The sequence below is a fragment of the Leuciscus leuciscus genome (assembly GCF_965113295.1).
Source record: "Leuciscus leuciscus genome assembly, chromosome: 16".
In the NCBI taxonomy this organism is placed as follows: Eukaryota; Metazoa; Chordata; class Actinopteri; order Cypriniformes; family Leuciscidae; genus Leuciscus; species Leuciscus leuciscus.
This window is the reverse complement of record NC_138740.1, coordinates 157,501-185,000: the sequence shown is the minus strand read 5'-3', so window position 1 is coordinate 185,000 and position 27,500 is coordinate 157,501. Positions and strand designations below refer to the sequence as shown.

General features: G+C 43.8%; 1 protein-coding gene across 1 annotated transcript in view; it reads right to left on the bottom strand.

The window, feature by feature from the left end:
- Positions 1-27,500, bottom strand: part of ppp1r36 (protein phosphatase 1 regulatory subunit 36) — a 29,487-nt gene that overhangs the window by 690 nt on the left and 1,297 nt on the right. Inside the window, exons 5-11 of the mRNA XM_082141395.1 lie at positions 27,494-27,500; positions 25,281-25,379; positions 25,108-25,209; positions 17,376-17,418; positions 17,069-17,235; positions 548-742; positions 1-428 (exon numbers count right to left, since the gene is read on the bottom strand). The exon at positions 1-428 is cut by the window's left edge and continues 690 nt beyond it; the exon at positions 27,494-27,500 is cut by the window's right edge and continues 63 nt beyond it. Of these exons, the coding sequence (XP_081997521.1) occupies positions 167-428; positions 548-742; positions 17,069-17,235; positions 17,376-17,418; positions 25,108-25,209; positions 25,281-25,379; positions 27,494-27,500 (875 nt within the window). The 3' untranslated portion in view covers positions 1-166. The remainder of the gene's footprint in view (positions 429-547; positions 743-17,068; positions 17,236-17,375; positions 17,419-25,107; positions 25,210-25,280; positions 25,380-27,493) is intronic.

Below are 27,500 nucleotides of genomic sequence, written 5' to 3'. Positions count from 1 at the left end.
ACAAACTGCTACAACAAACAACTTTGAATGTTGAGCAGCAAGCTCATTGGCTACTGATACAGCGGGAACCAATCAGCTGTGTCCTGTAGAGAATGATGTGGTTGCAAGCAGACTGGGTCAAGGTATCAGCCTGCGCCATCTAGAGTTTCATGACAGATCTTTGTATTTATTCTGTGTCTGAGGACACTGCTTCAGTGGTTGCTCTGGAGACTAGGTCAACTCGTCTAGAGCGGATGCGTCCGTCTGCAGTTGTGGTCAGTGATCTTTGGCCCGTGACAGAGGTTTTCCTACTCTTGATGTGTACGTGTGGGTTAGGGTTCACCAGATCGCTGTCATTACCCTCATCTTCCTCCTCTTCACTCTGGCCTTCCTGAGGCTTCAGTGTCTTCGAGCTGAATTGGCTCAAAGGCTTTCCAAGAATGCCAAAGCTAAAGGCAAAAGAAAGTTGATACAATTAGCCAACAGAGACTATTAGAAACAAAAGTGAAATAGACACATATTACTATGCTTTTTATTACATCAGTTGTAAATAATTCAAAAGTATTACCTAAGAGACTTTAGCTGCTGTTTCAGCCCCTCCATCAGAGCCTCTGAATCACTGCGTTCAGTTGAGGGCAGTTTACCACGTCTAAAGCGCCTAAACAGGTGCGGGGCATTTTCCTGTGGAGTGGGCAGCAGAGAGGCCATCAGAGGGGAGCACTGGGTTAGGATCTTGCTCAGGGCAGGGCGTCGCTCGGACTTCCTGGATTAAAGGTCAGGAGACAGAGAGTGAGAGATGGGCCAGTAAAAGCACACCTCATAAACATCTAAAGCATCTTCATTAATATATGCATAAAAACATTTAGAATAAATTTGTGTCACTCGTTTTTAAAAAATCTGGGTTCTGCTATGCTTTGGTGATAAAAGGAATCAAATATTATCTTTTTTTTTTTTTCATGAATGCTTGGTGTATGTATCAACAAATAAAGATAACTAAAATCATATAATATTAAATCATATATATATATATATACACACACACAGTGGGGAGAACAAGTATTTGATACACTGCCGATTTTGCAGGTTTTCCCACTTACAAAGCATGTAGAGGCCTGTCATTTTTATCATAGGTACTCTTCAACTGTGAGAGACAGAATCAAAAAAAAAATCCAGAAAATCACATTGTATGATTTTTAAATAATGAATTTGCATTTTATTGCATGACATAAGTATTTGATCACCTACCAACCAGTAAGAATTCCGGCTCTCACAGACCTGTTAGTTTTCTTTAAGAAGCCCTCCTGTTCTCCACTTATTACCTGTATTAACTGCACCTGTTTGAACTTGTTACCTGTATAAAAGACACCTGTCCACACACTCAATCAAACAGACTCCAACCTCTCCACAATGGCCAAGACCAGAGAGCTGTGTAAGGACATCAGGGATAAAACTGTAGACCTGCACAAGGCTGGGATGGGCTACAGGACAATAGGCAAACAGCTTGGTGAGAAGGCAACAACTGTTGGCGCAATTATTAGAAAATGGAAGAAGTTCAAGATGACGGTCAATCTCCCTCGGTCTGGGGCACCATGCAAGATCTCACCTCGTGGGGCATCAATGATCATGAGGAAGGTGAGGGATCAGCCCAGAACTACACGGCAGGACCTGGTCAATGACCTGAAGAGAGCTGGGACCACAGTCTCAAAGAAAACCATTAGTAACACACTACGCCGTCATGAATTAAAGTCCTGCAGCGCACGCAAGGTCCCCCTGCTCAAGCCAGCGCATGTCCAGGCCCGTCTGAAGTTTGCCAATGACCATCTGGATGATCCAGAGGAGGACTGGGAGAAGGTCATGTGGTCTGATGAGACAGAAATAGAGCTTTTTGGTCTAAACTCCACTCGCCGTGTTTGGATGAAGAAGAAGGATGAGTACAACCCCAAGAACACCATTCCAACCGTGAAGCATGGAGGTGGAAACCCTTTGGGGATGCTTTTCTGCAAAGGGGACAGGACGACTGCACCGTATTGAGGGGAGGATGGATGGGGCCATGTATCGCGAGATCTTGGCCAACAACCTCCTTCCCTCAGTAAGGGCATTGAAGATGGGTCGTGGCTGGAAACACACAGCCAGGGCAACTAAGGAGTGGCTCCGTAAGAAGCAACTCAAGGTCCTGGAGTGGCCTAGCCAGTCTCCAGACCTGAACCCAATAGAAAATCTTTGGAGGGAGCTGAAAGTCCGTATTGCCCAGTAGACATGTGTCTCTCTCTCTTCACTTGCTGTTGTCTCTCTCTCTTCACTTGCTGTTGTCTCTCTCTCTCTCTCTCATCACTTGCTGTTGTCTCTCTCTCTCTCATCACTTGCTGTTGTCTCTCTCTCTCTCATCACTTGCTGTTGTCTCTCTCTCTCTCATCACTTGCTGTTGTCTCTCTCTCTCTCATCACTTGCTGTTGTCTCTCTCTCTCTTCACTTGCTGTTGTCTCTCTCTCTCTCATCACTTGCTGTTGTCTCTCTCTCTCATCACTTGCTGTTGTCTCTCTCTCTCTCATCACTTGCTGTTGTCTCTCTCTCTCTCTGCACTTGCTGTTGTCTCTCTCTCTCTCATCACTTGCTGTTGTCTCTCTCTCTCTCATCACTTGCTGTTGTCTCTCTCTCTCTCATCACTTGCTGTTGTCTCTCTCTCTCTCATCACTTGCTGTTGTCTCTCTCTCTCTCATCACTTGCTGTTGTCTCTCTCTCTCTCTGCACTTGCTGTTGTCTCTCTCTCTCTCTCTCATCACTTGCTGTTGTCTCTCTCTCTCTCATCACTTGCTGTTGTCTTTCTCTCTCTCTTCACTTGCTGTTGTCTCTCTCTCATCACTTGCTGTTATATATATTTTTTTAATGTTCTAATTTTGTCAAGAATTATAAAAAATTGGCAATAAGCTCATAATTTGTGCTAAAATAGTCTAAATATTAGTTTAAAAAAAATAATTTAAAAAAGCTGGTTATGTCTAACCTGTCTTTGATGTTTCTGCGCAAGTTCAGCAGACAGTGGTTGGGGTTTGTTCCGATCAGAGCATGTGAGCGGAGAGCGCATTTCTGAATATTCCGCTTGCTCATTCCGCTCAGGGTCGCTCGCTCAACCCAGAATGGCCTGCAAATATGTGGAATATGACATGTGCCGGTATTCGGTAATGCGATAAATCGCGGTAATGAATGTGCACGATATTGTTATCGCGGGCACTTCAAAATACCGTGAAAAATAATAGATCAGAATTTAGATTTATAGAACGCGCATTAACTTATTTTCCATCAACCGCTTAAACAAACACTGCGTATATGCTGCGCGAAACACGTGCGCACTCTGATGTAAACAATCCCCACATGAAGCACTGTGTGCATGCGGCGCCGTGCGCACTCTAGTCTAATGTAAACAATCCTCACATGGAGAAGAAGCATGGCGGAAGGAGGAACGCTGCCGACGATTTATCCCCCTTCTAAAAGCAGGGCTGCCAACTCTACGCATTCGCCATGAGACTCACGCAATCGACACTTTTCACACGCTCTCGCGCTACACATCCAATTTCTCACGCAGAGAAAAATCACAGAGCAAAGAGGACACGGACACCGACAGACTAGACAGAGCAGGTTACTTATGATATGAAAACAATTCTCAGCTCTCATGTTCTGTCCATTTTAATACGAAATTCAGACAATAAATACCGTTTTGGTGCTTGTAAATGTGACGTGACCGATCGCTGTAGCGCCTCAGTTCAAGTAAACCGATCATCTGTTACCTCTTATTTAAAGATACAGTACAACTTACCGAAAGGTATTTATGCCTCGATCAATCAGTGTTTTTCAGCCACGGAAATGTCAATAAAACTGCAGGTGAACAATTATGTCAAAGAACGTTACATTTACCTCAGGAAAGCCATTTAATGACCAACACGTTGGTTGACTAGAAAAAATAGCTAAATATGTGCACTATATTACATTTGTATTATATTTTTACTTGTGTCATAATTGTTATTATAATGAAAACCAAATTATATTTAATTTAATTTGTTAATTTTAAACCTTTAATAATACCAGCTGATAGGGCTCTCTGTATGTTTACAGCATTATGTGAGATATATTTTTTCTTGAGAAAAAATAACATGTAGGCTATCTACTGTAGCCAGGGGCGGCCCCTAGGCTGGGAATTAGTATTAATACCTTCACATTTCAACTCTCTTCACTTGCTGTTGTCTCTCTCTCATCACTTGCTGTTGTCTCTCTCTCTCTCTCTCTCTCTCTCTCTCTCTCTCTCTCTCTCATCACTTGCTGTTATCTCTCTCTCTCATCACTTGCTGTTGTCTCTCTCTCTCTCTCTCTCTCTCTCTCTCTCATCACTTGCTGTTGTCTCTCTCTCTTCACTTGCTGTTGTCTCTCTCTCTCTCTCTCATCACTTGCTGTTGTCTCTCTCTCTTCACTTGCTGTTGTCTCTCTCTCTCTCTCTCTCATCACTTGCTGTTGTCTCTCTCTCATCACTTGCTGTTGTCTCTCTCTCTTCACTTGCTGTTGTCTCTCTCTCATCACTTGCTGTTGTCTCTCTCTCTCTCATCACTTGCTGTTGTCTCTCTCTCTCTCATCACTTGCTGTTGTCTCTCTCTCTCTCTCATCACTTGCTGTTGTCTCTCTCTCTCTCTCTCATCACTTGCTGTTGTCTCTCTCTCATCACTTGCTGTTGTCTCTCTCTCTTCACTTGCTGTTGTCTCTCTCTCATCACTTGCTGTTGTCTCTCTCTCTCTCTCTCATCACTTGCTGTTGTCTCTCTCTCTCATCACTTGCTGTTGTCTCTCTCTCTCATCACTTGCTGTTGTCTCTCTCTCTTCACTTGCTGTTGTCTCTCTCTCATCACTTGCTGTTGTCTCTCTCTCTCTTCACTTGCTGTTGTCTCTCTCTCATCACTTGCTGTTGTCTCTCTCTCTCTCATCACTTGCTGTTGTCTCTCTCTCTTCACTTGCTGTTGTCTCTCTCTCTCTTCACTTGCTGTTGTCTCTCTCTCTCATCACTTGCTGTTGTCTCTCTCTCTTCACTTGCTGTTGTCTCTCTCTCTCTCTCATCACTTGCTGTTGTCTCTCTCTCATCACTTGCTGTTGTCTCTCTCTCTCATCACTTGCTGTTCTCTCTCTCTTCACTTGCTGTTGTCTCTCTCTCTCTCTCATCACTTGCTGTTGTCTCTCTCTCTTCACTTGCTGTTGTCTCTCTCTCATCACTTGCTGTTGTCTCTCTCTCATCACTTGCTGTTGTTTCTCTCTCATCACTTGCTGTTGTCTCTCTCTCATCACTTGCTGTTGTCTCTCTCTCATCACTTGCTGTTGTCTCTCTCTCTCTTCACTTGCTGTTGTCTCTCTCTCTCTCTCATCACTTGCTGTTGTCTCTCTCTCTTCACTTGCTGTTGTCTCTCTCTCATCACTTGCTGTTGTCTCTCTCTCATCACTTGCTGTTGTCTCTCTCTCATCACTTGCTGTTGTCTCTCTCTCATCACTTGCTGTTGTCTCTCTCTCTCTCTCATCACTTGCTGTTGTCTCTCTCTCTCTCATCACTTGCTGTTGTCTCTCTCTCATCACTTGCTGTTGTCTCTCTCTCTTCACTTGCTGTTGTCTCTCTCTCATCACTTGCTGTTGTCTCTCTCTCTTCACTTGCTGTTGTCTCTCTCTCTCTCTCTTCACTTGCTGTTGTCTCTCTCTCTTCACTTGCTGTTGTCTCTCTCTCTCTCTCTTCACTTGCTGTTGTCTCTCTCTCTTCACTTGCTGTTGTCTCTCTCTCATCACTTGCTGTTGTCTCTCTCTCTTCACTTGCTGTTGTCTCTCTCTCTCTCATCACTTGCTGTTGTCTCTCTCTCTCTCTCTTCACTTGCTGTTGTCTCTCTCTCATCACTTGCTGTTGTCTCTCTCTCATCACTTGCTGTTGTCTCTCTCTCTTCACTTGCTGTTGTCTCTCTCTCATCACTTGCTGTTGTCTCTCTCTCATCACTTGCTGTTGTCTCTCTCTCATCACTTGCTGTTGTCTCTCTCTCTCTTCACTTGCTGTTGTCTCTCTCTCTCATCACTTGCTGTTGTCTCTCTCTCTCTTCACTTGCTGTTGTCTCTCTCTCATCACTTGCTGTTGTCTCTCTCTCATCACTTGCTGTTGTCTCTCTCTCATCACTTGCTGTTGTCTCTCTCTCTTCACTTGCTGTTGTCTCTCTCTCTTCACTTGCTGTTGTCTCTCTCTCTCATCACTTGCTGTTGTCTCTCTCTCTCTTCACTTGCTGTTGTCTCTCTCTCATCACTTGCTGTTGTCTCTCTCTCATCACTTGCTGTTGTCTCTCTCTCATCACTTGCTGTTGTCTCTCTCTCTTCACTTGCTGTTGTCTCTCTCTCTTCACTTGCTGTTGTCTCTCTCTCATCACTTGCTGTTGTCTCTCTCTCTTCACTTGCTGTTGTCTCTCTCTCATCACTTGCTGTTGTCTCTCTCTCATCACTTGCTGTTGTCTCTCTCTCTTCACTTGCTGTTGTCTCTCTCTCTCTCTCTTCACTTGCTGTTGTCTCTCTCTCTCTCTCTTCACTTGCTGTTGTCTCTCTCTCTCTCTCTTCACTTGCTGTTGTCTCTCTCTCTTCACTTGCTGTTGTCTCTCTCTCATCACTTGCTGTTGTCTCTCTCTCATCACTTGCTGTTGTCTCTCTCTCTTCACTTGCTGTTGTCTCTCTCTCTTCACTTGCTGTTGTCTCTCTCTCATCACTTGCTGTTGTCTCTCTCTCTCTCTCATCACTTGCTGTTGTCTCTCTCTCTTCACTTGCTGTTGTCTCTCTCTCATCACTTGCTGTTGTCTCTCTCTCATCACTTGATGTTGTCTCTCTCTCTTCACTTGCTGTTGTCTCTCTCTCATCACTTGCTGTTGTCTCTCTCTCTTCACTTGCTGTTGTCTCTCTCTCTTCACTTGCTGTTGTCTCTCTCTCATCACTTGCTGTTGTCTCTCTCTCTCTCTCATCACTTGCTGTTGTCTCTCTCTCATCACTTGCTGTTGTCTCTCTCTCTTCACTTGCTGTTGTCTCTCTCTCATCACTTGCTGTTGTCTCTCTCTCTTCACTTGCTGTTGTCTCTCTCTCTTCACTTGCTGTTGTCTCTCTCTCATCACTTGCTGTTGTCTCTCTCTCATCACTTGCTGTTGTCTCTCTCTCATCACTTGCTGTTGTCTCTCTCTCTTCACTTGCTGTTGTCTCTCTCTCTTCACTTGCTGTTGTCTCTCTCTCATCACTTGCTGTTGTCTCTCTCTCTTCACTTGCTGTTGTCTCTCTCTCATCACTTGCTGTTGTCTCTCTCTCATCACTTGCTGTTGTCTCTCTCTCTTCACTTGCTGTTGTCTCTCTCTCTCTCTCTTCACTTGCTGTTGTCTCTCTCTCTCTCTCTTCACTTGCTGTTGTCTCTCTCTCTCTCTCTTCACTTGCTGTTGTCTCTCTCTCTTCACTTGCTGTTGTCTCTCTCTCATCACTTGCTGTTGTCTCTCTCTCATCACTTGCTGTTGTCTCTCTCTCTTCACTTGCTGTTGTCTCTCTCTCTTCACTTGCTGTTGTCTCTCTCTCATCACTTGCTGTTGTCTCTCTCTCTCTCTCATCACTTGCTGTTGTCTCTCTCTCTTCACTTGCTGTTGTCTCTCTCTCATCACTTGCTGTTGTCTCTCTCTCATCACTTGATGTTGTCTCTCTCTCATCACTTGCTGTTGTCTCTCTCTCATCACTTGCTGTTGTCTCTCTCTCATCACTTGCTGTTGTCTCTCTCTCATCACTTGCTGTTGTCTCTCTCTCTTCACTTGCTGTTGTCTCTCTCTCTTCACTTGCTGTTGTCTCTCTCTCATCACTTGCTGTTGTCTCTCTCTCATCACTTGCTGTTGTCTCTCTCTCATCACTTGCTGTTGTCTCTCTCTCATCACTTGCTGTTGTCTCTCTCTCTCTCTCATCACTTGCTGTTGTCTCTCTCTCTCATCACTTGCTGTTGTCTCTCTCTCATCACTTGCTGTTGTCTCTCTCTCATCACTTGCTGTTGTCTCTCTCTCATCACTTGCTGTTGTCTCTCTCTCTTCACTTGCTGTTGTCTCTCTCTCATCACTTGCTGTTGTCTCTCTCTCTTCACTTGCTGTTGTCTCTCTCTCTCTCTTGCTGTTGTCTCTCTCTCTCTCTCTTCACTTGCTGTTGTCTCTCCTCTCTCTCTTCACTTGCTGTTGTCTCTCTCTCTCATCCCTTGCTGTTGTCTCTCTCTCTTCACTTGCTGTTGTCTCTCTCTCTTCACTTGCTGTTGTCTCTCTCTCTCTCTCTCATCACTTGCTGTTGTCTCTCTCTCTCTCATCACTTGCTGTTGTCTCTCTCTCTCTCTTCACTTGCTGTTGTCTCTCTCTCTCTCATCACTTGCTGTTGTCTCTCTCTCATCACTTGCTGTTGTCTCTCTCTCTCTCTCTCATCACTTGCTGTTGTCTCTCTCTCTCTCATCACTTGCTGTTGTCTCTCTCTCTCTCATCACTTGCTGTTGTCTCTCTCTCATCACTTGCTGTTGTCTCTCTCTCTTCACTTGCTGTTGTCTCTCTCTCATCACTTGCTGTTGTCTCTCTCTCTCTCTCATCACTTGCTGTTGTCTCTCTCTCTCTTCACTTGCTGTTGTCTCTCTCTCTCTCTCATCACTTGCTGTTGTCTCTCTCTCTCTCTCATCACTTGCTGTTGTCTCTCTCTCATCACTTGCTGTTGTCTCTCTCTCATCACTTGCTGTTGTCTCTCTCTCTCTCTCATCACTTGCTGTTGTCTCTCTCTCATCACTTGCTTGTTGTCTCTCTCTCTTCACTTGCTGTTGTCTCTCTCTCTTCACTTGCTGTTGTCTCTCTCTCATCACTTGCTGTTGTCTCTCTCTCTTCACTTGCTGTTGTCTCTCTCTCATCACTTGCTGTTGTCTCTCTCTCATCACTTGCTGTTGTCTCTCTCTCATCACTTGCTGTTGTCTCTCTCTCTCTTCACTTGCTGTTGTCTCTCTCTCTCTCATCACTTGCTGTTGTCTCTCTCTCATCACTTGCTGTTGTCTCTCTCTCATCACTTGCTGTTGTCTCTCTCTCATCACTTGCTGTTGTCTCTCTCTCTTCACTTGCTGTTGTCTCTCTCTCTCATCACTTGCTGTTGTCTCTCTCTCATCACTTGCTGTTGTCTCTCTCTCTTCACTTGCTGTTGTCTCTCTCTCTCTCATCACTTGCTGTTGTCTCTCTCTCATCACTTGCTGTTGTCTCTCTCTCATCACTTGCTGTTGTCTCTCTCTCATCACTTGCTGTTGTCTCTCTCTCTTCACTTGCTGTTGTCTCTCTCTCTCTCATCACTTGCTGTTGTCTCTCTCTCTTCACTTGCTGTTGTCTCTCTCTCTCTCATCACTTGCTGTTGTCTCTCTCTCTCATCACTTGCTGTTGTCTCTCTCTCTCTCATCACTTGCTGTTGTCTCTCTCTCATCACTTGCTGTTGTCTCTCTCTCATCACTTGCTGTTGTCTCTCTCTCATCACTTGCTGTTGTCTCTCTCTCTTCACTTGCTGTTGTCTCTCTCTCTTCACTTGCTGTTGTCTCTCTCTCATCACTTGCTGTTGTCTCTCTCTCTCATCACTTGCTGTTGTCTCTCTCTCTTCACTTGCTGTTGTCTCTCTCTCATCACTTGCTGTTGTCTCTCTCTCTTCACTTGCTGTTGTCTCTCTCTCTATCACTTGCTGTTGTCTCTCTCTCATCACTTGCTGTTGTCTCTCTCTCATCACTTGCTGTTGTCTCTCTCTCATCACTTGCTGTTGTCTCTCTCTCATCACTTGCTGTTGTCTCTCTCTCTTCACTTGCTGTTGTCTCTCTCTCTTCACTTGCTGTTGTCTCTCTCTCATCACTTGCTGTTGTCTCTCTCTCTCATCACTTGCTGTTGTCTCTCTCTCTTCACTTGCTGTTGTCTCTCTCTCTTCACTTGCTGTTGTCTCTCTCTCTTCACTTGCTGTTGTCTCTCTCTCTTCACTTGCTGTTGTCTCTCTCTCTCATCACTTGCTGTTGTCTCTCTCTCTTCACTTGCTGTTGTCTCTCTCTCTCTCTCATCACTTGCTGTTGTCTCTCTCTCTTCACTTGCTGTTGTCTCTCTCTCTCATCACTTGCTGTTGTCTCTCTCTCATCACTTGCTGTTGTCTCTCTCTCTCTCATCACTTGCTGTTGTCTCTCTCTCTTCACTTGCTGTTGTCTCTCTCTCTTCACTTGCTGTTGTCTCTCTCTCTTCACTTGCTGTTGTCTCTCTCTCTCTCATCACTTGCTGTTGTCTCTCTCTCTTCACTTGCTGTTGTCTCTCTCTCTCTCATCACTTGCTGTTGTCTCTCTCTCTTCACTTGCTGTTGTCTCTCTCTCTCTCTCATCACTTGCTGTTGTCTCTCTCTCATCACTTGCTGTTGTCTCTCTCTCTCTCATCACTTGCTGTTGTCTCTCTCTCATCACTTGCTGTTGTCTCTCTCTCATCACTTGCTGTTGTCTCTCTCTCATCACTTGCTGTTGTCTCTCTCTCTCATCACTTGCTGTTGTCTCTCTCTCTCTCATCACTTGCTGTTGTCTCTCTCTCATCACTTGCTGTTGTCTCTCTCTCATCACTTGCTGTTGTCTCTCTCTCTCTCATCACTTGCTGTTGTCTCTCTCTCTCTCATCACTTGCTGTTGTCTCTCTCTCTCTTCACTTGCTGTTGTCTCTCTCTCTCTCTCTCATCACTTGCTGTTGTCTCTCTCTCTCTCATCACTTGCTGTTGTCTCTCTCTCATCACTTGCTGTTGTCTCTCTCTCATCACTTGCTGTTGTCTCTCTCTCTCTTCACTTGCTGTTGTCTCTCTCTCTCTCTCTCATCACTTGCTGTTGTCTCTCTCTCTTCACTTGCTGTTGTCTCTCTCTCTCTCTCATCACTTGCTGTTGTCTCTCTCTCTTCACTTGCTGTTGTCTCTCTCTCTCTCTCATCACTTGCTGTTGTCTCTCTCTCATCACTTGCTGTTGTCTCTCTCTCTCTCATCACTTGCTGTTGTCTCTCTCTCATCACTTGCTGTTGTCTCTCTCTCATCACTTGCTGTTGTCTCTCTCTCATCACTTGCTGTTGTCTCTCTCTCTTCACTTGCTGTTGTCTCTCTCTCTTCACTTGCTGTTGTCTCTCTCTCATCACTTGCTGTTGTCTCTCTCTCATCACTTGCTGTTGTCTCTCTCTCTTCACTTGCTGTTGTCTCTCTCTCATCACTTGCTGTTGTCTCTCTCTCTCTCTCATCACTTGCTGTTGTCTCTCTCTCATCACTTGCTGTTGTCTCTCTCTCTCTCATCACTTGCTGTTGTCTCTCTCTCATCACTTGCTGTTGTCTCTCTCTCATCACTTGCTGTTGTCTCTCTCTCATCACTTGCTGTTGTCTCTCTCTCTTCACTTGCTGTTGTCTCTCTCTCTTCACTTGCTGTTGTCTCTCTCTCATCACTTGCTGTTGTCTCTCTCTCATCACTTGCTGTTGTCTCTCTCTCTTCACTTGCTGTTGTCTCTCTCTCTTCACTTGCTGTTGTCTCTCTCTCTCTTCACTTGCTGTTGTCTCTCTCTCTTCACTTGCTGTTGTCTCTCTCTCATCACTTGCTGTTGTCTCTCTCTCATCACTTGCTGTTGTCTCTCTCTCATCACTTGCTGTTGTCTCTCTCTCTTCACTTGCTGTTGTCTCTCTCTCTTCACTTGCTGTTGTCTCTCTCTCATCACTTGCTGTTGTCTCTCTCTCATCACTTGCTGTTGTCTCTCTCTCTTCACTTGCTGTTGTCTCTCTCTCTTCACTTGCTGTTGTCTCTCTCTCTTCACTTGCTGTTGTCTCTCTCTCATCACTTGCTGTTGTCTCTCTCTCTTCACTTGCTGTTGTCTCTCTCTCTTCACTTGCTGTTGTCTCTCTCTCTCTCTCATCACTTGCTGTTGTCTCTCTCTCTTCACTTGCTGTTGTCTCTCTCTCTCTCTCATCACTTGCTGTTGTCTCTCTCTCATCACTTGCTGTTGTCTCTCTCTCTCTCATCACTTGCTGTTGTCTCTCTCTCATCACTTGCTGTTGTCTCTCTCTCATCACTTGCTGTTGTCTCTCTCTCATCACTTGCTGTTGTCTCTCTCTCATCACTTGCTGTTGTCTCTCTCTCTCTCATCACTTGCTGTTGTCTCTCTCTCTCTCATCACTTGCTGTTGTCTCTCTCTCTCTTCACTTGCTGTTGTCTCTCTCTCTTCACTTGCTGTTGTCTCTCTCTCTTCACTTGCTGTTGTCTCTCTCTCATCACTTGCTGTTGTCTCTCTCTCATCACTTGCTGTTGTCTCTCTCTCTTCACTTGCTGTTGTCTCTCTCTCTTCACTTGCTGTTGTCTCTCTCTCTTCACTTGCTGTTGTCTCTCTCTCATCACTTGCTGTTGTCTCTCTCTCTTCACTTGCTGTTGTCTCTCTCTCTTCACTTGCTGTTGTCTCTCTCTCTCTCATCACTTGCTGTTGTCTCTCTCTCTTCACTTGCTGTTGTCTCTCTCTCTCTCTCATCACTTGCTGTTGTCTCTCTCTCATCACTTGCTGTTGTCTCTCTCTCTCTCATCACTTGCTGTTGTCTCTCTCTCATCACTTGCTGTTGTCTCTCTCTCATCACTTGCTGTTGTCTCTCTCTCATCACTTGCTGTTGTCTCTCTCTCTCTCATCACTTGCTGTTGTCTCTCTCTCTCTCATCACTTGCTGTTGTCTCTCTCTCTCTTCACTTGCTGTTGTCTCTCTCTCTCTCTCTCATCACTTGCTGTTGTCTCTCTCTCTCTCATCACTTGCTGTTGTCTCTCTCTCATCACTTGCTGTTGTCTCTCTCTCATCACTTGCTGTTGTCTCTCTCTCTCTTCACTTGCTGTTGTCTCTCTCTCTCTCTCTCATCACTTGCTGTTGTCTCTCTCTCTCTCATCACTTGCTGTTGTCTCTCTCTCTTCACTTGCTGTTGTCTCTCTCTCTCTCTCATCACTTGCTGTTGTCTCTCTCTCTTCACTTGCTGTTGTCTCTCTCTCTCTCTCATCACTTGCTGTTGTCTCTCTCTCATCACTTGCTGTTGTCTCTCTCTCTCTCATCACTTGCTGTTGTCTCTCTCTCATCACTTGCTGTTGTCTCTCTCTCATCACTTGCTGTTGTCTCTCTCTCATCACTTGCTGTTGTCTCTCTCTCTTCACTTGCTGTTGTCTCTCTCTCTTCACTTGCTGTTGTCTCTCTCTCATCACTTGCTGTTGTCTCTCTCTCTTCACTTGCTGTTGTCTCTCTCTCATCACTTGCTGTTGTCTCTCTCTCTTCACTTGCTGTTGTCTCTCTCTCTTCACTTGCTGTTGTCTCTCTCTCTTCACTTGCTGTTGTCTCTCTCTCATCACTTGCTGTTGTCTCTCTCTCTTCACTTGCTGTTGTCTCTCTCTCTCTCATCACTTGCTGTTGTCTCTCTCTCATCACTTGCTGTTGTCTCTCTCTCTTCACTTGCTGTTGTCTCTCTCTCTTCACTTGCTGTTGTCTCTCTCTCATCACTTGCTGTTGTCTCTCTCTCATCACTTGCTGTTGTCTCTCTCTCTTCACTTGCTGTTGTCTCTCTCTCTTCACTTGCTGTTGTCTCTCTCTCTTCACTTGCTGTTGTCTCTCTCTCTTCACTTGCTGTTGTCTCTCTCTCATCACTTGCTGTTGTCTCTCTCTCTTCACTTGCTGTTGTCTCTCTCTCTTCACTTGCTGTTGTCTCTCTCTCTCTCTCATCACTTGCTGTTGTCTCTCTCTCTTCACTTGCTGTTGTCTCTCTCTCTCTCTCATCACTTGCTGTTGTCTCTCTCTCATCACTTGCTGTTGTCTCTCTCTCATCACTTGCTGTTGTCTCTCTCTCTCTCATCACTTGCTGTTGTCTCTCTCTCTCTCATCACTTGCTGTTGTCTCTCTCTCTCTTCACTTGCTGTTGTCTCTCTCTCTCTCTCTCATCACTTGCTGTTGTCTCTCTCTCTCTCATCACTTGCTGTTGTCTCTCTCTCATCACTTGCTGTTGTCTCTCTCTCATCACTTGCTGTTGTCTCTCTCTCTCTTCACTTGCTGTTGTCTCTCTCTCTCTCTCTCATCACTTGCTGTTGTCTCTCTCTCTCTCATCACTTGCTGTTGTCTCTCTCTCATCACTTGCTGTTGTCTCTCTCTCATCACTTGCTGTTGTCTCTCTCTCTCTTCACTTGCTGTTGTCTCTCTCTCTCTCTCTCATCACTTGCTGTTGTCTCTCTCTCTCTCATCACTTGCTGTTGTCTCTCTCTCTCTCTTCACTTGCGGTTGTCTCTCTCTCTCTCTCTCATCACTTGCTGTTGTCTCTCTCTCTCTCTTCACTTGCTGTTGTCTCTCTCTCTCTCTCTCATCACTTGCTGTTGTCTCTCTCTCTCTCTGCACTTGCTGTTGTCTCTCTCTCTCTCTCTCATCACTTGCTGTTGTCTCTCTCTCTCTCATCACTTGCTGTTGTCTTTCTCTCTCTCTTCACTTGCTGTTGTCTCTCTCTCATCACTTGCTGTTATATATATTTTTTTAATGTTCTAATTTTGTCAAGAATTATAAAAAATTGGCAATAAGCTCATAATTTGTGCTAAAATAGTCTAAATATTAGTTTAAAAAAAATAATTTAAAAAAGCTGGTTATGTCTAACCTGTCTTTGATGTTTCTGCGCAAGTTCAGCAGACAGTGGTTGGGGTTTGTTCCGATCAGAGCATGTGAGCGGAGAGCGCATTTCTGAATATTCCGCTTGCTCATTCCGCTCAGGGTCGCTCGCTCAACCCAGAATGGCCTGCAAATATGTGGAATAAGGGCTGCCTCCGACTAAAGTTTTTTTCTAGTCGACTAGTAGTTGTTCATTTAAGCCATTCGTGGACAAATCGCCCCTTTATATTAATTTAATTACTTAGGCTATATACCAGATAGATGAGCGTTTACATAATATAGCCGCACTCAAGCGCACGACCACAAGGAGACATTTATTAATTATTTATTAATAAACTGGTGTTTTCTGTGTCGCAGTAAAGATGAAGTTGATGATGTGGTCTCGCCATGAACGCCAAAAAGAAATGCACATTTCATATTACATATTCAGAGAGTAGGCTAGCCTATTTATTTTAGTTTTTTATATTTTCGTTTAAAAGTAGACATTTCAAACTTTCTATAATAGATAGCCTATATTTCTCAAATCTGTGAGGCACAAGCTGAGTTTCGGCGCCCTCCAGTTCACATGCAATTCAAGTGATCGTGCCGGCGCCTTATTACACTGTCTGCTATATATTTGCTTGTTATTTAATAAATACAGGCAAATTGTTGATAAAACATTGATCAAAATTAAGATACAATTTATACAAAACGAAAATCTTTTAAAAAAGAGACTACAAAACAAAACTTAATGAAGTGGTCAAAATGTTTTACCCATGTCTCCAGACATATTGCACATCTCATGATGTATCATATCTTTCTCATGCTGCATGCTCACTTTCATAATCAACATTGATTAAATCAAAAAACATAATTACGTCACATATTTTCCAACCCAGCCCTCGGCCCTGTTGCAACAGTCGTTGTTTAGGTACCTTAAACGCGCACGTACAGTCTCGGAGTCATCGCTGCAACCAGGAAATGAAGAGAGCTGAGACCCACATCATCTACATCTTCGTCTCTGCCACCCCAGGATGCTAGCGCGACCAGCGCCATTGCTAGGAGGGCGCCAGCGCCTCTGCCTCTCAGCGCCTCTGCCTCGCGAGTGGATGATAGCCCTGAAGACGCCTAGCAATGGTTTAACCTTTAGTTAAGTTATACCTTAAGAGTCTTTGTAGCGCGCTAAGAGACAGCGAGCGTTATCGGGAAACGCAGCCCAGGAATGATGCTTATGATGCGTAATGGAGATTCCAAAGCGCTCTTCTTTGGTCAGAACCACGGAGAGCGATCACGGATAGGTCCGTCCTATGCACCGAAACTTTTTTACAATGCAACAAAGCTATTAAAATCTGTATAGTCACAGATAATTTAACAGTATATTAGTCAGTAATTTTTATTAGGTTAAACAGTGATTAGATAACGTTTTTTATTTAACGTTCTGGCCCATCCAAACTGGAATCCCCCCCCAAAAAAAAAAAAAAAATTGTCTGGCCAATCCGAGGCCCCCTGAACACGTGGGGCCCCTAGGCTGCAGCCTATGTAAGCCTGTGCATTAATCCGCGCCAGACTGTAGCCTACCTAATATTTATCCAAAGAATCAATATTGAATCAAAATTGAAATCAAATCCCAAGAATTGAATTGAAATCGTGAAAATTGTGCAAAATTCTGTTTAGTTACCAAATGTTTTGACAATCACAATTACACCTATTGTGATGCAAGTTTTTTTTTTTTTTTTATCCATCCGTTTCTTTGAGCAATTAAAATATCGTGATAATACCGTATTACCGTGATAAAAGCTCAATCAATTAATTGCAGCATGAAAATTTGATACCGGCACATGCCTATTGCCCAGCGACAGCCCCGAAACCTGGAGGATCTGGAGAAGGTCTGTATGGAGGAGTGGGCCAGAAGCCCTGCTGTAGTGTGTGCAAACCTGGTCAAGAACTACAGGAAACGTATGATCTCTGTCATTGCAAACAAAGGTTTCTGCTTTTCTGATGTATCAAATACTTATGTCATGCAATAAAATGCAAATTAATTACTTAAAGATCATACAATGTGATTTTCTGGATTTTTGTTTTAGATTCCGTCACTCACAGTTGAAGAGTACCTATGATAAACATTACAGACTTCTACATGCTTTGTAAGTGGGAAAACCTGCAAAATTGGCAGTGTATCAAATACTTGTTCTCCCCACTGTGTATATATATATATATATATATATATATATATATATATATATATATATATAGGCTATATAAAAAGAATAAAATATTTGAATTAAAATAACATAACTTAAAAAAAACATTTTTATTAAACATACTGAATAAAATATGAAATCACTTTTAGTTTTCAGTTCGGTCAAACTTGACTAAAGTTAAGTTATATCTAGTGTTTCCAGCGAGTGGACTGTACCTGTTGTTCAGTGCTGTTCGTCTGGGCTCCTCATCCTCAGACTGATCCTTCAGGGCGAAGTTAAAGCTGTCGGAGCGGAACAAGCGGCCAATCTCCACCCGGACGCCCTTCAGGCCTCGCCTCTCAAAGCTCACCCATACAGCATAGCTGCAAAAGCTGTAGAGACACTGAGGCACAGAAAACACACTGTCATGATGGGAAAGACGGATATGAAACTCTTGGCTACTAATCTTCAAATACATACAAGTTTTGGTTTGACATCCTCAGGAATCACATACTGTATATAAGTTGAAAGTTTGGCACAAACCTCATCTAGCTGAATGTCACTGTGAGTGGACCACACCTTGAACCTGTTGATATAAACAGACTCATAGTTTTCTCAAACATGCTCTGATTCATCACAGAACTCACACATCATTCATGTGTTCTGTCCCGTCAGTATTCATGTGTTCTGACCCGTCAGTATTCATGTGTTCTGACCCGTCAGTATTCATCTGTTCTGACCCGTCAGTATTCATGTGTTCTGACCCGTCGTCAGTATTCATGTGTTCTGACCTGTCAGTATTCATGTGTTCTGACCCGTCAGTATTCATGTGTTCTGACCTGTCAGTATTCATGTGTTCTGACCCGTCAGTATTCATGTGTTCTGACCCGTCAGTATTCATGTGTTCTGTCCCGTCAGTATTCATGTGTTCTGACCCGTCAGTATTCATGTGTTCTGTCACGTCAGTATTCATGTGTTCTGACCCGTCAGTATTCATGTGTTCTGTCACGTCAGTATTCATGTGTTCTGACCCGTCAGTATTCATGTGTTCTGTCACGTCAGTATTCATGTGTTCTGACCTGTCAGTATTCATGTGTTCTGACCCGTCAGTATTCATGTGTTCTGACCCGTCAGTATTCATGTGTTCTGTCCCGTCAGTATTCATGTGTTCTGACCCGTCAGTATTCATGTGTTCTGTCACGTCAGTATTCATGTGTTCTGTCACGTCAGTATTCATGTGTTCTGACCCGTCAGTATTCATGTGTTCTGACCTGTCAGTATTCATGTGTTCTGACCCGTCAGTATTCATGTGTTCTGTCCCGTCAGTATTCATGTGTTCTGACCCGTCAGTATTCATGTGTTCTGACCCGTCAGTATTCATGTGTTCTGACCCGTCAGTATTCATGTGTTCTGACCCGTCAGTATTCGTGTGTTCTGACCCGTCAGTATTCGTGTGTTCTGAACCGTCAGCATTCGTGTGTTCTGACCCGTCAGTATTCGTGTGTTCTGACCGTCAGTATTCATGTGTTCTGTCCCGTCAGTATTCGTGTGTTCTGACCCGTCAGTATTCATCTGTTCTGACCCGTCAGTATTCATGTGTTCTGACCCGTCAGTATTCATGTGTTCTGACCTGTCAGTATTCATGTGTTCTGACCCGTCAGTATTCATGTGTTCTGTCCCGTCAGTATTCATGTGTTCTGACCTGTCAGTATTCATGTGTTCTGACCCGTCAGTATTCATGTGTTCTGACCCGTCAGTATTCGTGTGTTCTGAACCGTCAGCATTCGTGTGTTCTGACCCGTCAGTATTCGTGTGTTCTGACCGTCAGTATTCATGTGTTCTGACCCGTCAGTATTCATGTGTTCTGACCCGTCAGTATTCATGTGTTCTGACCCGTCAGTATTCATGTGTATTCATGTGTTCTGACCCGTCAGTATTCATGTGTTCTGTCCCGTCAGTATTCATGTGTTCTGACCCGTCAGTATTCATGTGTTCTGTCCCGTCAGTATTCATGTGTTCTGACCTGTCAGTATTCATGTGTTCTGACCCGTCAGTATTCATGTGTTCTGACCCGTCAGTATTCGTGTGTTCTGAACCGTCAGCATTCGTGTGTTCTGTCCCGTCAGTATTCGTGTGTTCTGACCCGTCAGTATTCATGTGTTCTGACCCGTCAGTATTCATGTGTTCTGACCCGTCAGTATTCATGTGTTCTGACCCGTCAGTATTCATGTGTATTCATGTGTTCTGACCCGTCAGTATTCATGTGTTCTGTCCCGTCAGTATTCATGTGTTCTGACCCGTCAGTATTCATGTGTTCTGACCCGTCAGTATTCATGTGTATTCATGTGTTCTGACCCGTCAGTATTCATGTGTTCTGACCCGTCAGTATTCATGTGTATTCATGTGTTCTGACCCGTCAGTATTCATGTGTTCTGACCCGTCAGTATTCATGTGTATTCATGTGTTCTGACCCGTCAGTATTCGTGTGTTCTGACCCGTCAGTATTCGTGTGTTCTGAACCGTCAGCATTCGTGTGTTCTGACCCGTCAGCATTCGTGTGTTCTGACCCGTCAGTATTCGTGTGTTCTGACCGTCAGTATTCATGTGTTCTGTCCCGTCAGTATACATGTGTTCTGACCCGTCAGTATTCATGTGTTCTGACCCGTCAGTATACATCTGTTCTGACCCGTCAGCAGTGGTGTAGTGGTAAAAAAAGAGGTGGGTAAACTATAAATTCTGGTGGACCACAACTTGATCACCCGGTAAGGTGGGCCCATTTGATGGTACTACCAAGGGTATCACTGGTTGTTCCCTCATCATAGGTCACACAATCACTATTCAATTCATACATTAATCCAAGTTCTTGTTAAAGAGACTCAAAAAGGAATAATATGGTTGAAATCTATCAAGTTTACTAAATGACAAAACAGAGAGAACAAAAATATTTAAGAGAGATCGAGAGGGAGGCTTATATCCAGGGCTTCAATGCAATGCACTTGTGCATAATGATTAGGGATTTGGGATTATTTTCATAGTTGATTAATCTGTTGAATATTTCCTCGATTAATTGATTAGTTGTTTGGTCTATCAGAAAAATGTGGATCAGTGTTTCCCTGTAAAGGGAAAAGTCTTTAACCTGGTGCAGGCTTGATTCCCTCTGAATCTCTTGTACAGTTGGGTTTTGACATGCTCCCTACATTAAACCAGCTGCCTGTAATGAATAAAAAATAAAAAACTTTTTTTTGCATCGTTTTAATGATTTCCTGTTGCGGCTGCGATCAAGTTTCATTCTCGCGCAGCTTGTTTAATAACTTCACGAGCGTGTGTTTTCTGCTACGTGTGTGCGCCGTTCTCTTTGTTCCGTGTGTGTGTGTGTGTGTGTGTGTGTCGGCGCGCTGCATTCTCTGCTCCGTGTTTGCGCGCTGCGCGTTCTGCTCTGTAGTTAACGGCCCAAATGCTCGAATCATGTGCCGATCGGCGATCACGCACTGGAAAAGCAAAGTCCGCTCAAATAACGTGAACTTTAGAGGTGGATAAACGCAATGTAGAGGTGGGTAAACGAACTTTGGAGGTGGGCAAACGCTATTTCCAAATTTTGGGAGGTGCGTAAACGGCGTTTACGTGCGTTTAGCCTCCACTACATCCCTGCCCGTCAGTATTCATGTGTTCTGACCCGTCAGTGGGGTTGGGTACCGAAACCCGGTTCCAATAGGGAACCGGTTCCGACGTAAACGGTAGTATCGAGACCGAATAAGAACGCAACTTTCGGAGCCTGATTTCGGTGCCTGACTTTTTTCACCGCCCCCTATAAAACATCTCGCGGCACGAATGATCCAATAACAAAACATATCCAGTTAACCAGCAGAGCATTCATTTAGTTTGTTTGTTAAATAGGAGACAATCTAGCGCTGAACTGTGTTTTTTAAATCAAGTGATCAAAGTGCTCGTTGCCGCTGCGATCAGTGGCGCGGATACAGTGTTTTCTCTTGTGGCTCGCGCACACCGCACTTTCTTCACTCGGACACGCGCTTCAATACGTTGCAGAGATCGATCTATTTATGAGGCGCCGTCTATATAAGTATGTGCACGGAGAGTTTGTGTGTGTGTGTGCTCGCGTCTCAGATGAGTATGTGCGCGGAGAGTTCCGCGCGTCTCGTGTGTGTAGAGTTTGCGTGGGTGTGCGTGAGCGACTTTAGATGTGACGTTGTGCATTTCATATAGTTGGAGCATTCAGCAGTATACATGTATGTGTGACTACTTAAGCCTTGGTTATACTTTCGCCTGACTGCGCGCGCACCTCCGCAAACGGACGAGGCGTTTATACTTGACGCGCTCGCCGTTGTACTATTCTGTGAAACGATAGGGGGCGACTCGAGTAATTGTCCTCTAAACCATCAGGAATCAGCGGTGAGAAGAAGAAAGCTACACACGTGACAATGTTTATTTTAGTACACGGCCACCAATACCACACTACAAAAAGAATCGTGTAAAACCCAGTAAACCCTGAGATTATTATTCGTGACAATAAAACAAAATATATGGATATGAGAATGTGTATACAATATAACTAAATTAACAATCTCTAACATATTTTCTAATTTCACTAAACATTTCATTAAGTTTCGTGAACATTTTTATTAAACATGGACCTTTATGTTCATTAAAAATACTTTTTATGCTATTGAATGCTCATTTTTTAAATGTAAGCAACTAATTTAGACGTGCAAACTGGGTGCCGGTGTGGTGAGAAGTTCGAGCTCGGCCAGATTCGGCTCGAAGTCGTGCATCTTCGGATGCGGCGCCGCGCGCGTTGTTACAAAATCTGTCGTGCACACCGCCAGGCGAAATGGGCCCTTGCGCACCCAACGCGCGCGACCGCCCACACCGTGATGACGTCATTTTTGCCACGCGCACCTTCGCGCTCGTGCGGACGCGTCGAGTATAAACCAGGCTTTAGTATACATGTGTATGCAAGCGTTTTATGTGTCCGTGAATGAAGTTCGATTTAGGCCCTAGACGGCGCCTCATATCTATTCGTTCTGGTGAAATCACAACATATAATGCACACAAGTCCCTGCTTGATATACAACCACTGATGAGCATAATCGGTTTAAAAAAAAACTATAAAAAAAAAACTACGAATGCGGATTAGAACCCAAAACCTCTGACACTCTTGACTAAAGTTCAAGTTCAGCTGCAGTGTTCCTCTTCGGGTAAGTCTAGTATTTTAATGCCAACGGCAAATCTTGCATATCAAGTATGAAGTATATTTACATTTACATTACATTTATTCATTTAGCTGACGCTTTTATCCAAAGCGACTTACAATTGCTATATATGTCAGAGGTCGCACGCCTCTGGAGCAACTAGGGGTTAAGTGTCTTGCTCAGGGACACATTGGTGTCTCACAGTGGATTCGAACCCGGGTCTCTCACACCAAAGGCATGTGTCTTATCCATTGCGCCACCACCACCCCCCCTAGTATATCAAGTATATTTATATGAGGCTATACTATGTGTGTTAAATATTTCTGCTCAGTGTCAGATATTTCTCTGTTTTGTAAAAGTGTATAATATATAAATGAGACGACAAAATTCGGCTACATCAGCACAATTTTTAATTTTATCAGAAATCAGAAAATCTTTTTCAGAAAACACACACAGGTATTTTTTTTGATAAAGTGTGTGCGGTTTCGTTTTCTTAAATGTGGTATCAGTGATTTCAGGCCCAAAAATATATATATATTTTTTTTAAATAAAAAATTTTTTGGGCCTGAAATCACTGATACCACCTTTAAGTACCGGTTTAAGAACCGTTTAAGCACCAGAACCGTTTGAAAAATACCGAGTAGGTACTGGTATCGGATAAAACCCAACCAATACCCAACCCTACCCGTCAGTATTCATGTGTTCTGACCCGTCAGTATTCATGTGTATTCATGTGTTCTGACCCGTCAGTATTCATGTGTTCTGACCCGTCAGTATTCATGTGTTCTGACCCGTCAGTATTCATGTGTATTTATGTGTTCTGACCCGTCAGTATTCGTGTGTTCTGACCCGTCAGTATTCGTGTGTTCTGAACCGTCAGTATTCGTGTGTTCTGAACCGTCAGCATTCGTGTGTTCTGAACCGCCAGCATTCGTGTGTTCTGACCCGTCAGTATTCATGTGTTCTGACCCGTCGGTATTCACGTGTCCGTCAGTATTCATGTGTTCTGATCCGTCAGTATTCATGTGTTCTGACCCGTCAGTATTCATGTGTTCTGATCCGCCAGTATTCATGTCTTCTGACCCGTCAGTATTCACGTGTCCGTCAGTATTCATGTGTTCTGACCCGTCAGTATTCATGTGTTCTGATCCGCCAGTATTCATGTCTTCTGACCCGTCAGTATTCACGTGTCCGTCAGTATTATGTGTTCTGACCCGTCAGTATTCATGTGTTCTGACCCGTCAGTATTCATGTGTTCTGACCCGTCAGTATTCATGTGTTCTGATCCGCCAGTATTCATGTCTTCTGACCCGTCAGTATTCACGTGTCCGTCAGTATTCATGTGTTCTGACCCGTCAGTATTCATGTGTTCTGACCCGTCAGTATTCATGTGTTCTGATCCGCCAGTATTCATGTCTTCTGACCCGTCAGTATTATGTGTTCTGACCCGTCAGTATTATGTGTTCTGACCCGTCAGTATTCATGTGTTCTGACCCGTCAGTATTCATGTGTTCTGACCCATCAGTATTCATGTGTTCTGACCCATCAGTATTCATGTCTTCTGACCCGTCAGTATTATGTGTTCTGACCCGTCAGTATTCATGTGTTCTGACCCGTCAGTATTCATGTCTTCTGACCCGTCAGTATTATGTGTTCTGACCCGTCAGTATTCATGTGTTCTGACCCGTCAGTATTATGTGTTCTGACCCGTCAGTATTCATGTGTTCTGACCCGTCAGTATTCATGTGTTCTGACCCGTCAGTATTCATGTGTTCTGACCCGTCAGTATTCATGTCTTCTGACCCGTCAGTATTATGTGTTCTGACCCGTCAGTATTATGTGTTCTGACCCGTCAGTATTCATGTGTTCTGTCCCGTCAGTATTCATGTCTTCTGACCCGTCAGTATTATGTGTTCTGACCCGTCAGTATTCATGTGTTCTGACCTGTCAGTATTCATGTGTTCTGACCCGTCAGTATTCATGTGTTCTGACTAGGGCTGGGAATCGATTAAAAAAAATTTACTAATTAATTGCACAATTTCTGTAATTAATTGCAATTAATTGCGCTTCCCCCAAGCTTGTAATCATCAATATTTAAATTTAGAATCACCTAATTAAACAACACAGGAAAAAAAGGGAACAGTAAATAGCCCTATATTAAAATATTAAACATCAATATATCAATATATTATTCTTTTTCAATAATCAATCAACATAATCAATTTAACAGATTATTATTATTATTATTATTTTATTAATTATTAAAACAAAATATAGTCCTACAAAGCTATTATTACCAGAGCATGTGATCAGAGCAGGTCATTTTACCATTGTTGCCCAGCATGGCTATACCAGCTCAGCAAACAGAAGTCAACAGAGAAATTTCACGTTACTTGAGTGGACTTTACTTTTCCAGTGCTTAGTACATGATTGAAGCCTTTGGGCCGTTAACGACAGAGCCGCCGACACACACACACACACACACACACATACACACACATGGAACGGAGAGTTCGCCGCTGCTGGGCCATTAACGACAGAGCGAGCCGACACACACACACACACGCACGCGCGCGTGCGCGGAGCACAGAGCGCGCCGACACACATACACACACACACACACACACACACTCACGCGCGCGGAGCACAGAGCGCGACGCACATACCGAGCGGAAAAGACCCGCTCATGAAAGCTGCCCGAGAATGAAACCTGACCGCCGAACATGGAGGGGCGGGACGGCATATTTCGGCCTTTTTAATAGCAGACGCAACAGGAAATCATTAAAACGAGGCAAAAAAAAAAAGTGCTGCGTCAATTGCGTTATTTTTTTTTAACGCGTTAAACATTTCAAATTAATCGCAAAGATTAACGCGTTAATTCCCCCAGCCCTAGTTCTGACCCATCAGTATTCATGTCTTCTGACCCGTCAGTATTATGTGTTCTGACCCGTCAGTATAAGTCCACAGTATTCATGTGTTCTGACCCGTCAGTATTCATGTGTTCTGACCCGTCAGTTTCATGTGTTCTGACCCGTCAGTATAAGTCCACAGTATTCATGTGTTCTGACCCGTCAGCACTCATCAGCAGCAGCCGAGAGTAGGAGAGTCCGAGTTGCCGCAGTGCCAGATCCAGCCGGTCTGCTGTTCTCCTCTCGCCGCCACTGTCCTCTCTGAAACAGATACACTTCTTTATTGTGCTCCTATAATAATCTCATATGGCTCAATTATGGCTCAAACTCACCCCATGAGAGACTTTGGTCTTTTCTCCAGAGCTTTCTTCTCAAAGAAGCAGGAAAAGTAGAGCAGAAGATTGGCAAGAAACCCATCCAGCTCTTTGCTCCTGCAGATATAAAGAGGTTTGGAGCCTCAGTGCTGCACTAATAGAACTAACAAGCAGATTTTACTGCTGAATTTAATTTAAGGGAATCTAAGAAGCGAATATACAAGATAAAGAGAAAACATGAGTAAAATCTTAAGGGGATAGTTCACCTAAAAATGCAAATTAGCCCATGATTTACTCACCCTCATGCCATCCTAAGTGTATATGATGGATAGATGCACTTTTATGGACTTCAAAACAGAAACAGCCATTTACTGCCATTATAAAGCTTGGAAGAGCCAGAACAATTTTTAATATAACCCTGATTGTATTCGTCTGAAAGAAGAATGTCATATACACCTAGCATGACTTGAGGGAGAGTAAATCATGGGCTAATGTTCATTTTTGGGTGAACTATCCCTTTAATATTTACTCATGTTTCCTCTATCTTGTATATTCGCTTCTTAGATTCCCTTAAATTAAATTCAGCAGTAAAAATGAAAACGTTGTCATCATTTATTCTCCAGATGTTCCAAACCTGTATGGGTTTCGTTCCTCCTTCTGTTGAACATAAAAGAAGATATTCTGAAGAATGCTGGAACCAGACAGTAGACGGCATCCATTGATCCATGGTAGGGAACAAAATACAAGGGAAGTCAGTGGGTGCCGTCTAATGTCTAGTTACAGACGTTCTTCAGAAGACACTCACACAGGTTTGGAACAACAAAAGGGTGTCAGAAGATGAAGATGATGAATATGAAGGAGAGTTCAAAAAGGTTTTTGACAGCTTGGGCGATTGGAAAGGGATTGTTCTTTGATCGCTTTCTGTATATATATTAATCACAGTTTATGTAAGCTTATTTTCATCCTCCTAAGAGAAACGATGTGAAGTTGATCGTTTAATCACTGGCTTGATTTACTGATGCTTAAACAGTATTGAACGACTTTGAGAGAAAGATTATCTGTCTGAACTTAAACAATTACACATCAGAAATCCACATAACCCACTGGTTCTTCAGACGCTCGGATGAAGGAACTAAAAATACTTTTGTGTTCATTTGTACATCCAAACACTGAGTGACTGCCATGATCCGCTCGTTTGCAAGCCATGATGTCTCTCGAGGAAAAACCAATATGGCGCTCGCGCAGCTCATTTACTCATGGGCGGGCCAGCAGAGAAAGGGGAGGTGACCTTTCACCTTATGATGACATACAGGGAAGATTCTAGATTCGCCCGTCTGAGCTTTCATGTTCTCAAAAATACCCAGGGCTTGGTTTACACCCATCAGAACGTCTAGCCACTGGGGGACCATAGAGACAGAGCGCAACGCGTCATAATCTGAAGACCACGCCCACCAAGGGGGAAAACAAACCAACCGTCTCCATTGACTTCGCATTGCGAGAGGCTGCCTCCTTGTCATTTCTTGCTTCTAACAAAAGACAGAATAATGCCTAAAAGCTGCTATGTGACAAGGTGTACAGCAAACAAGCTAAGAAACCCAGAAATAAGTTTTCATAAGCTGTCGACCCCAAAAAACGAGCGTTTGAGGACATAAAAGTGGTTAAGGCTGGAACGAATGGGTAAACTGTGGGATCCTGACACTTAGTATGCACTAAAAATACACTACGTGTGCAGTAAGTTAAACATTTGGTCACTGGTGAGTCAAATATCCAAATGTCAGTTTTATATATTATATTTCTGTAAGATAAACTATCATGTGTTGCCGATTACGGTCTCCTCCGGCGGGCGTACGTTAGTTCTCAGAGTGATGAGACACGTGACGCTCTGTCTCAACTGCCTGTATCCACTTTGATGTCCTAAACACTCGTTTTTTGGGGTCGAGAGCTAATAAAAACTTATTTCTGGGTTTCTTAGCTTGTTTGCTGTACACCTTGTCACACAGCAGCTTTTAGGCATTTTTCTGTCTTTTGTTAGAAGCAAGAAATGACAAGGAGGCAGCCTCTCGCAATGCAAAGTCAATGGGGACGGTTGGTTTGTTTTCCCCCCTTGTGTGGGCGTGGCCTAAATGCGCTCTGTCTCTATAGGCAGGCTAGGGGAACTCATTAATGTTAAAAAACCTCATAAAGTGACATTTCCATGTCATGGGACCTTTAAACTAAAGGTAATGGCGTACTTCATGA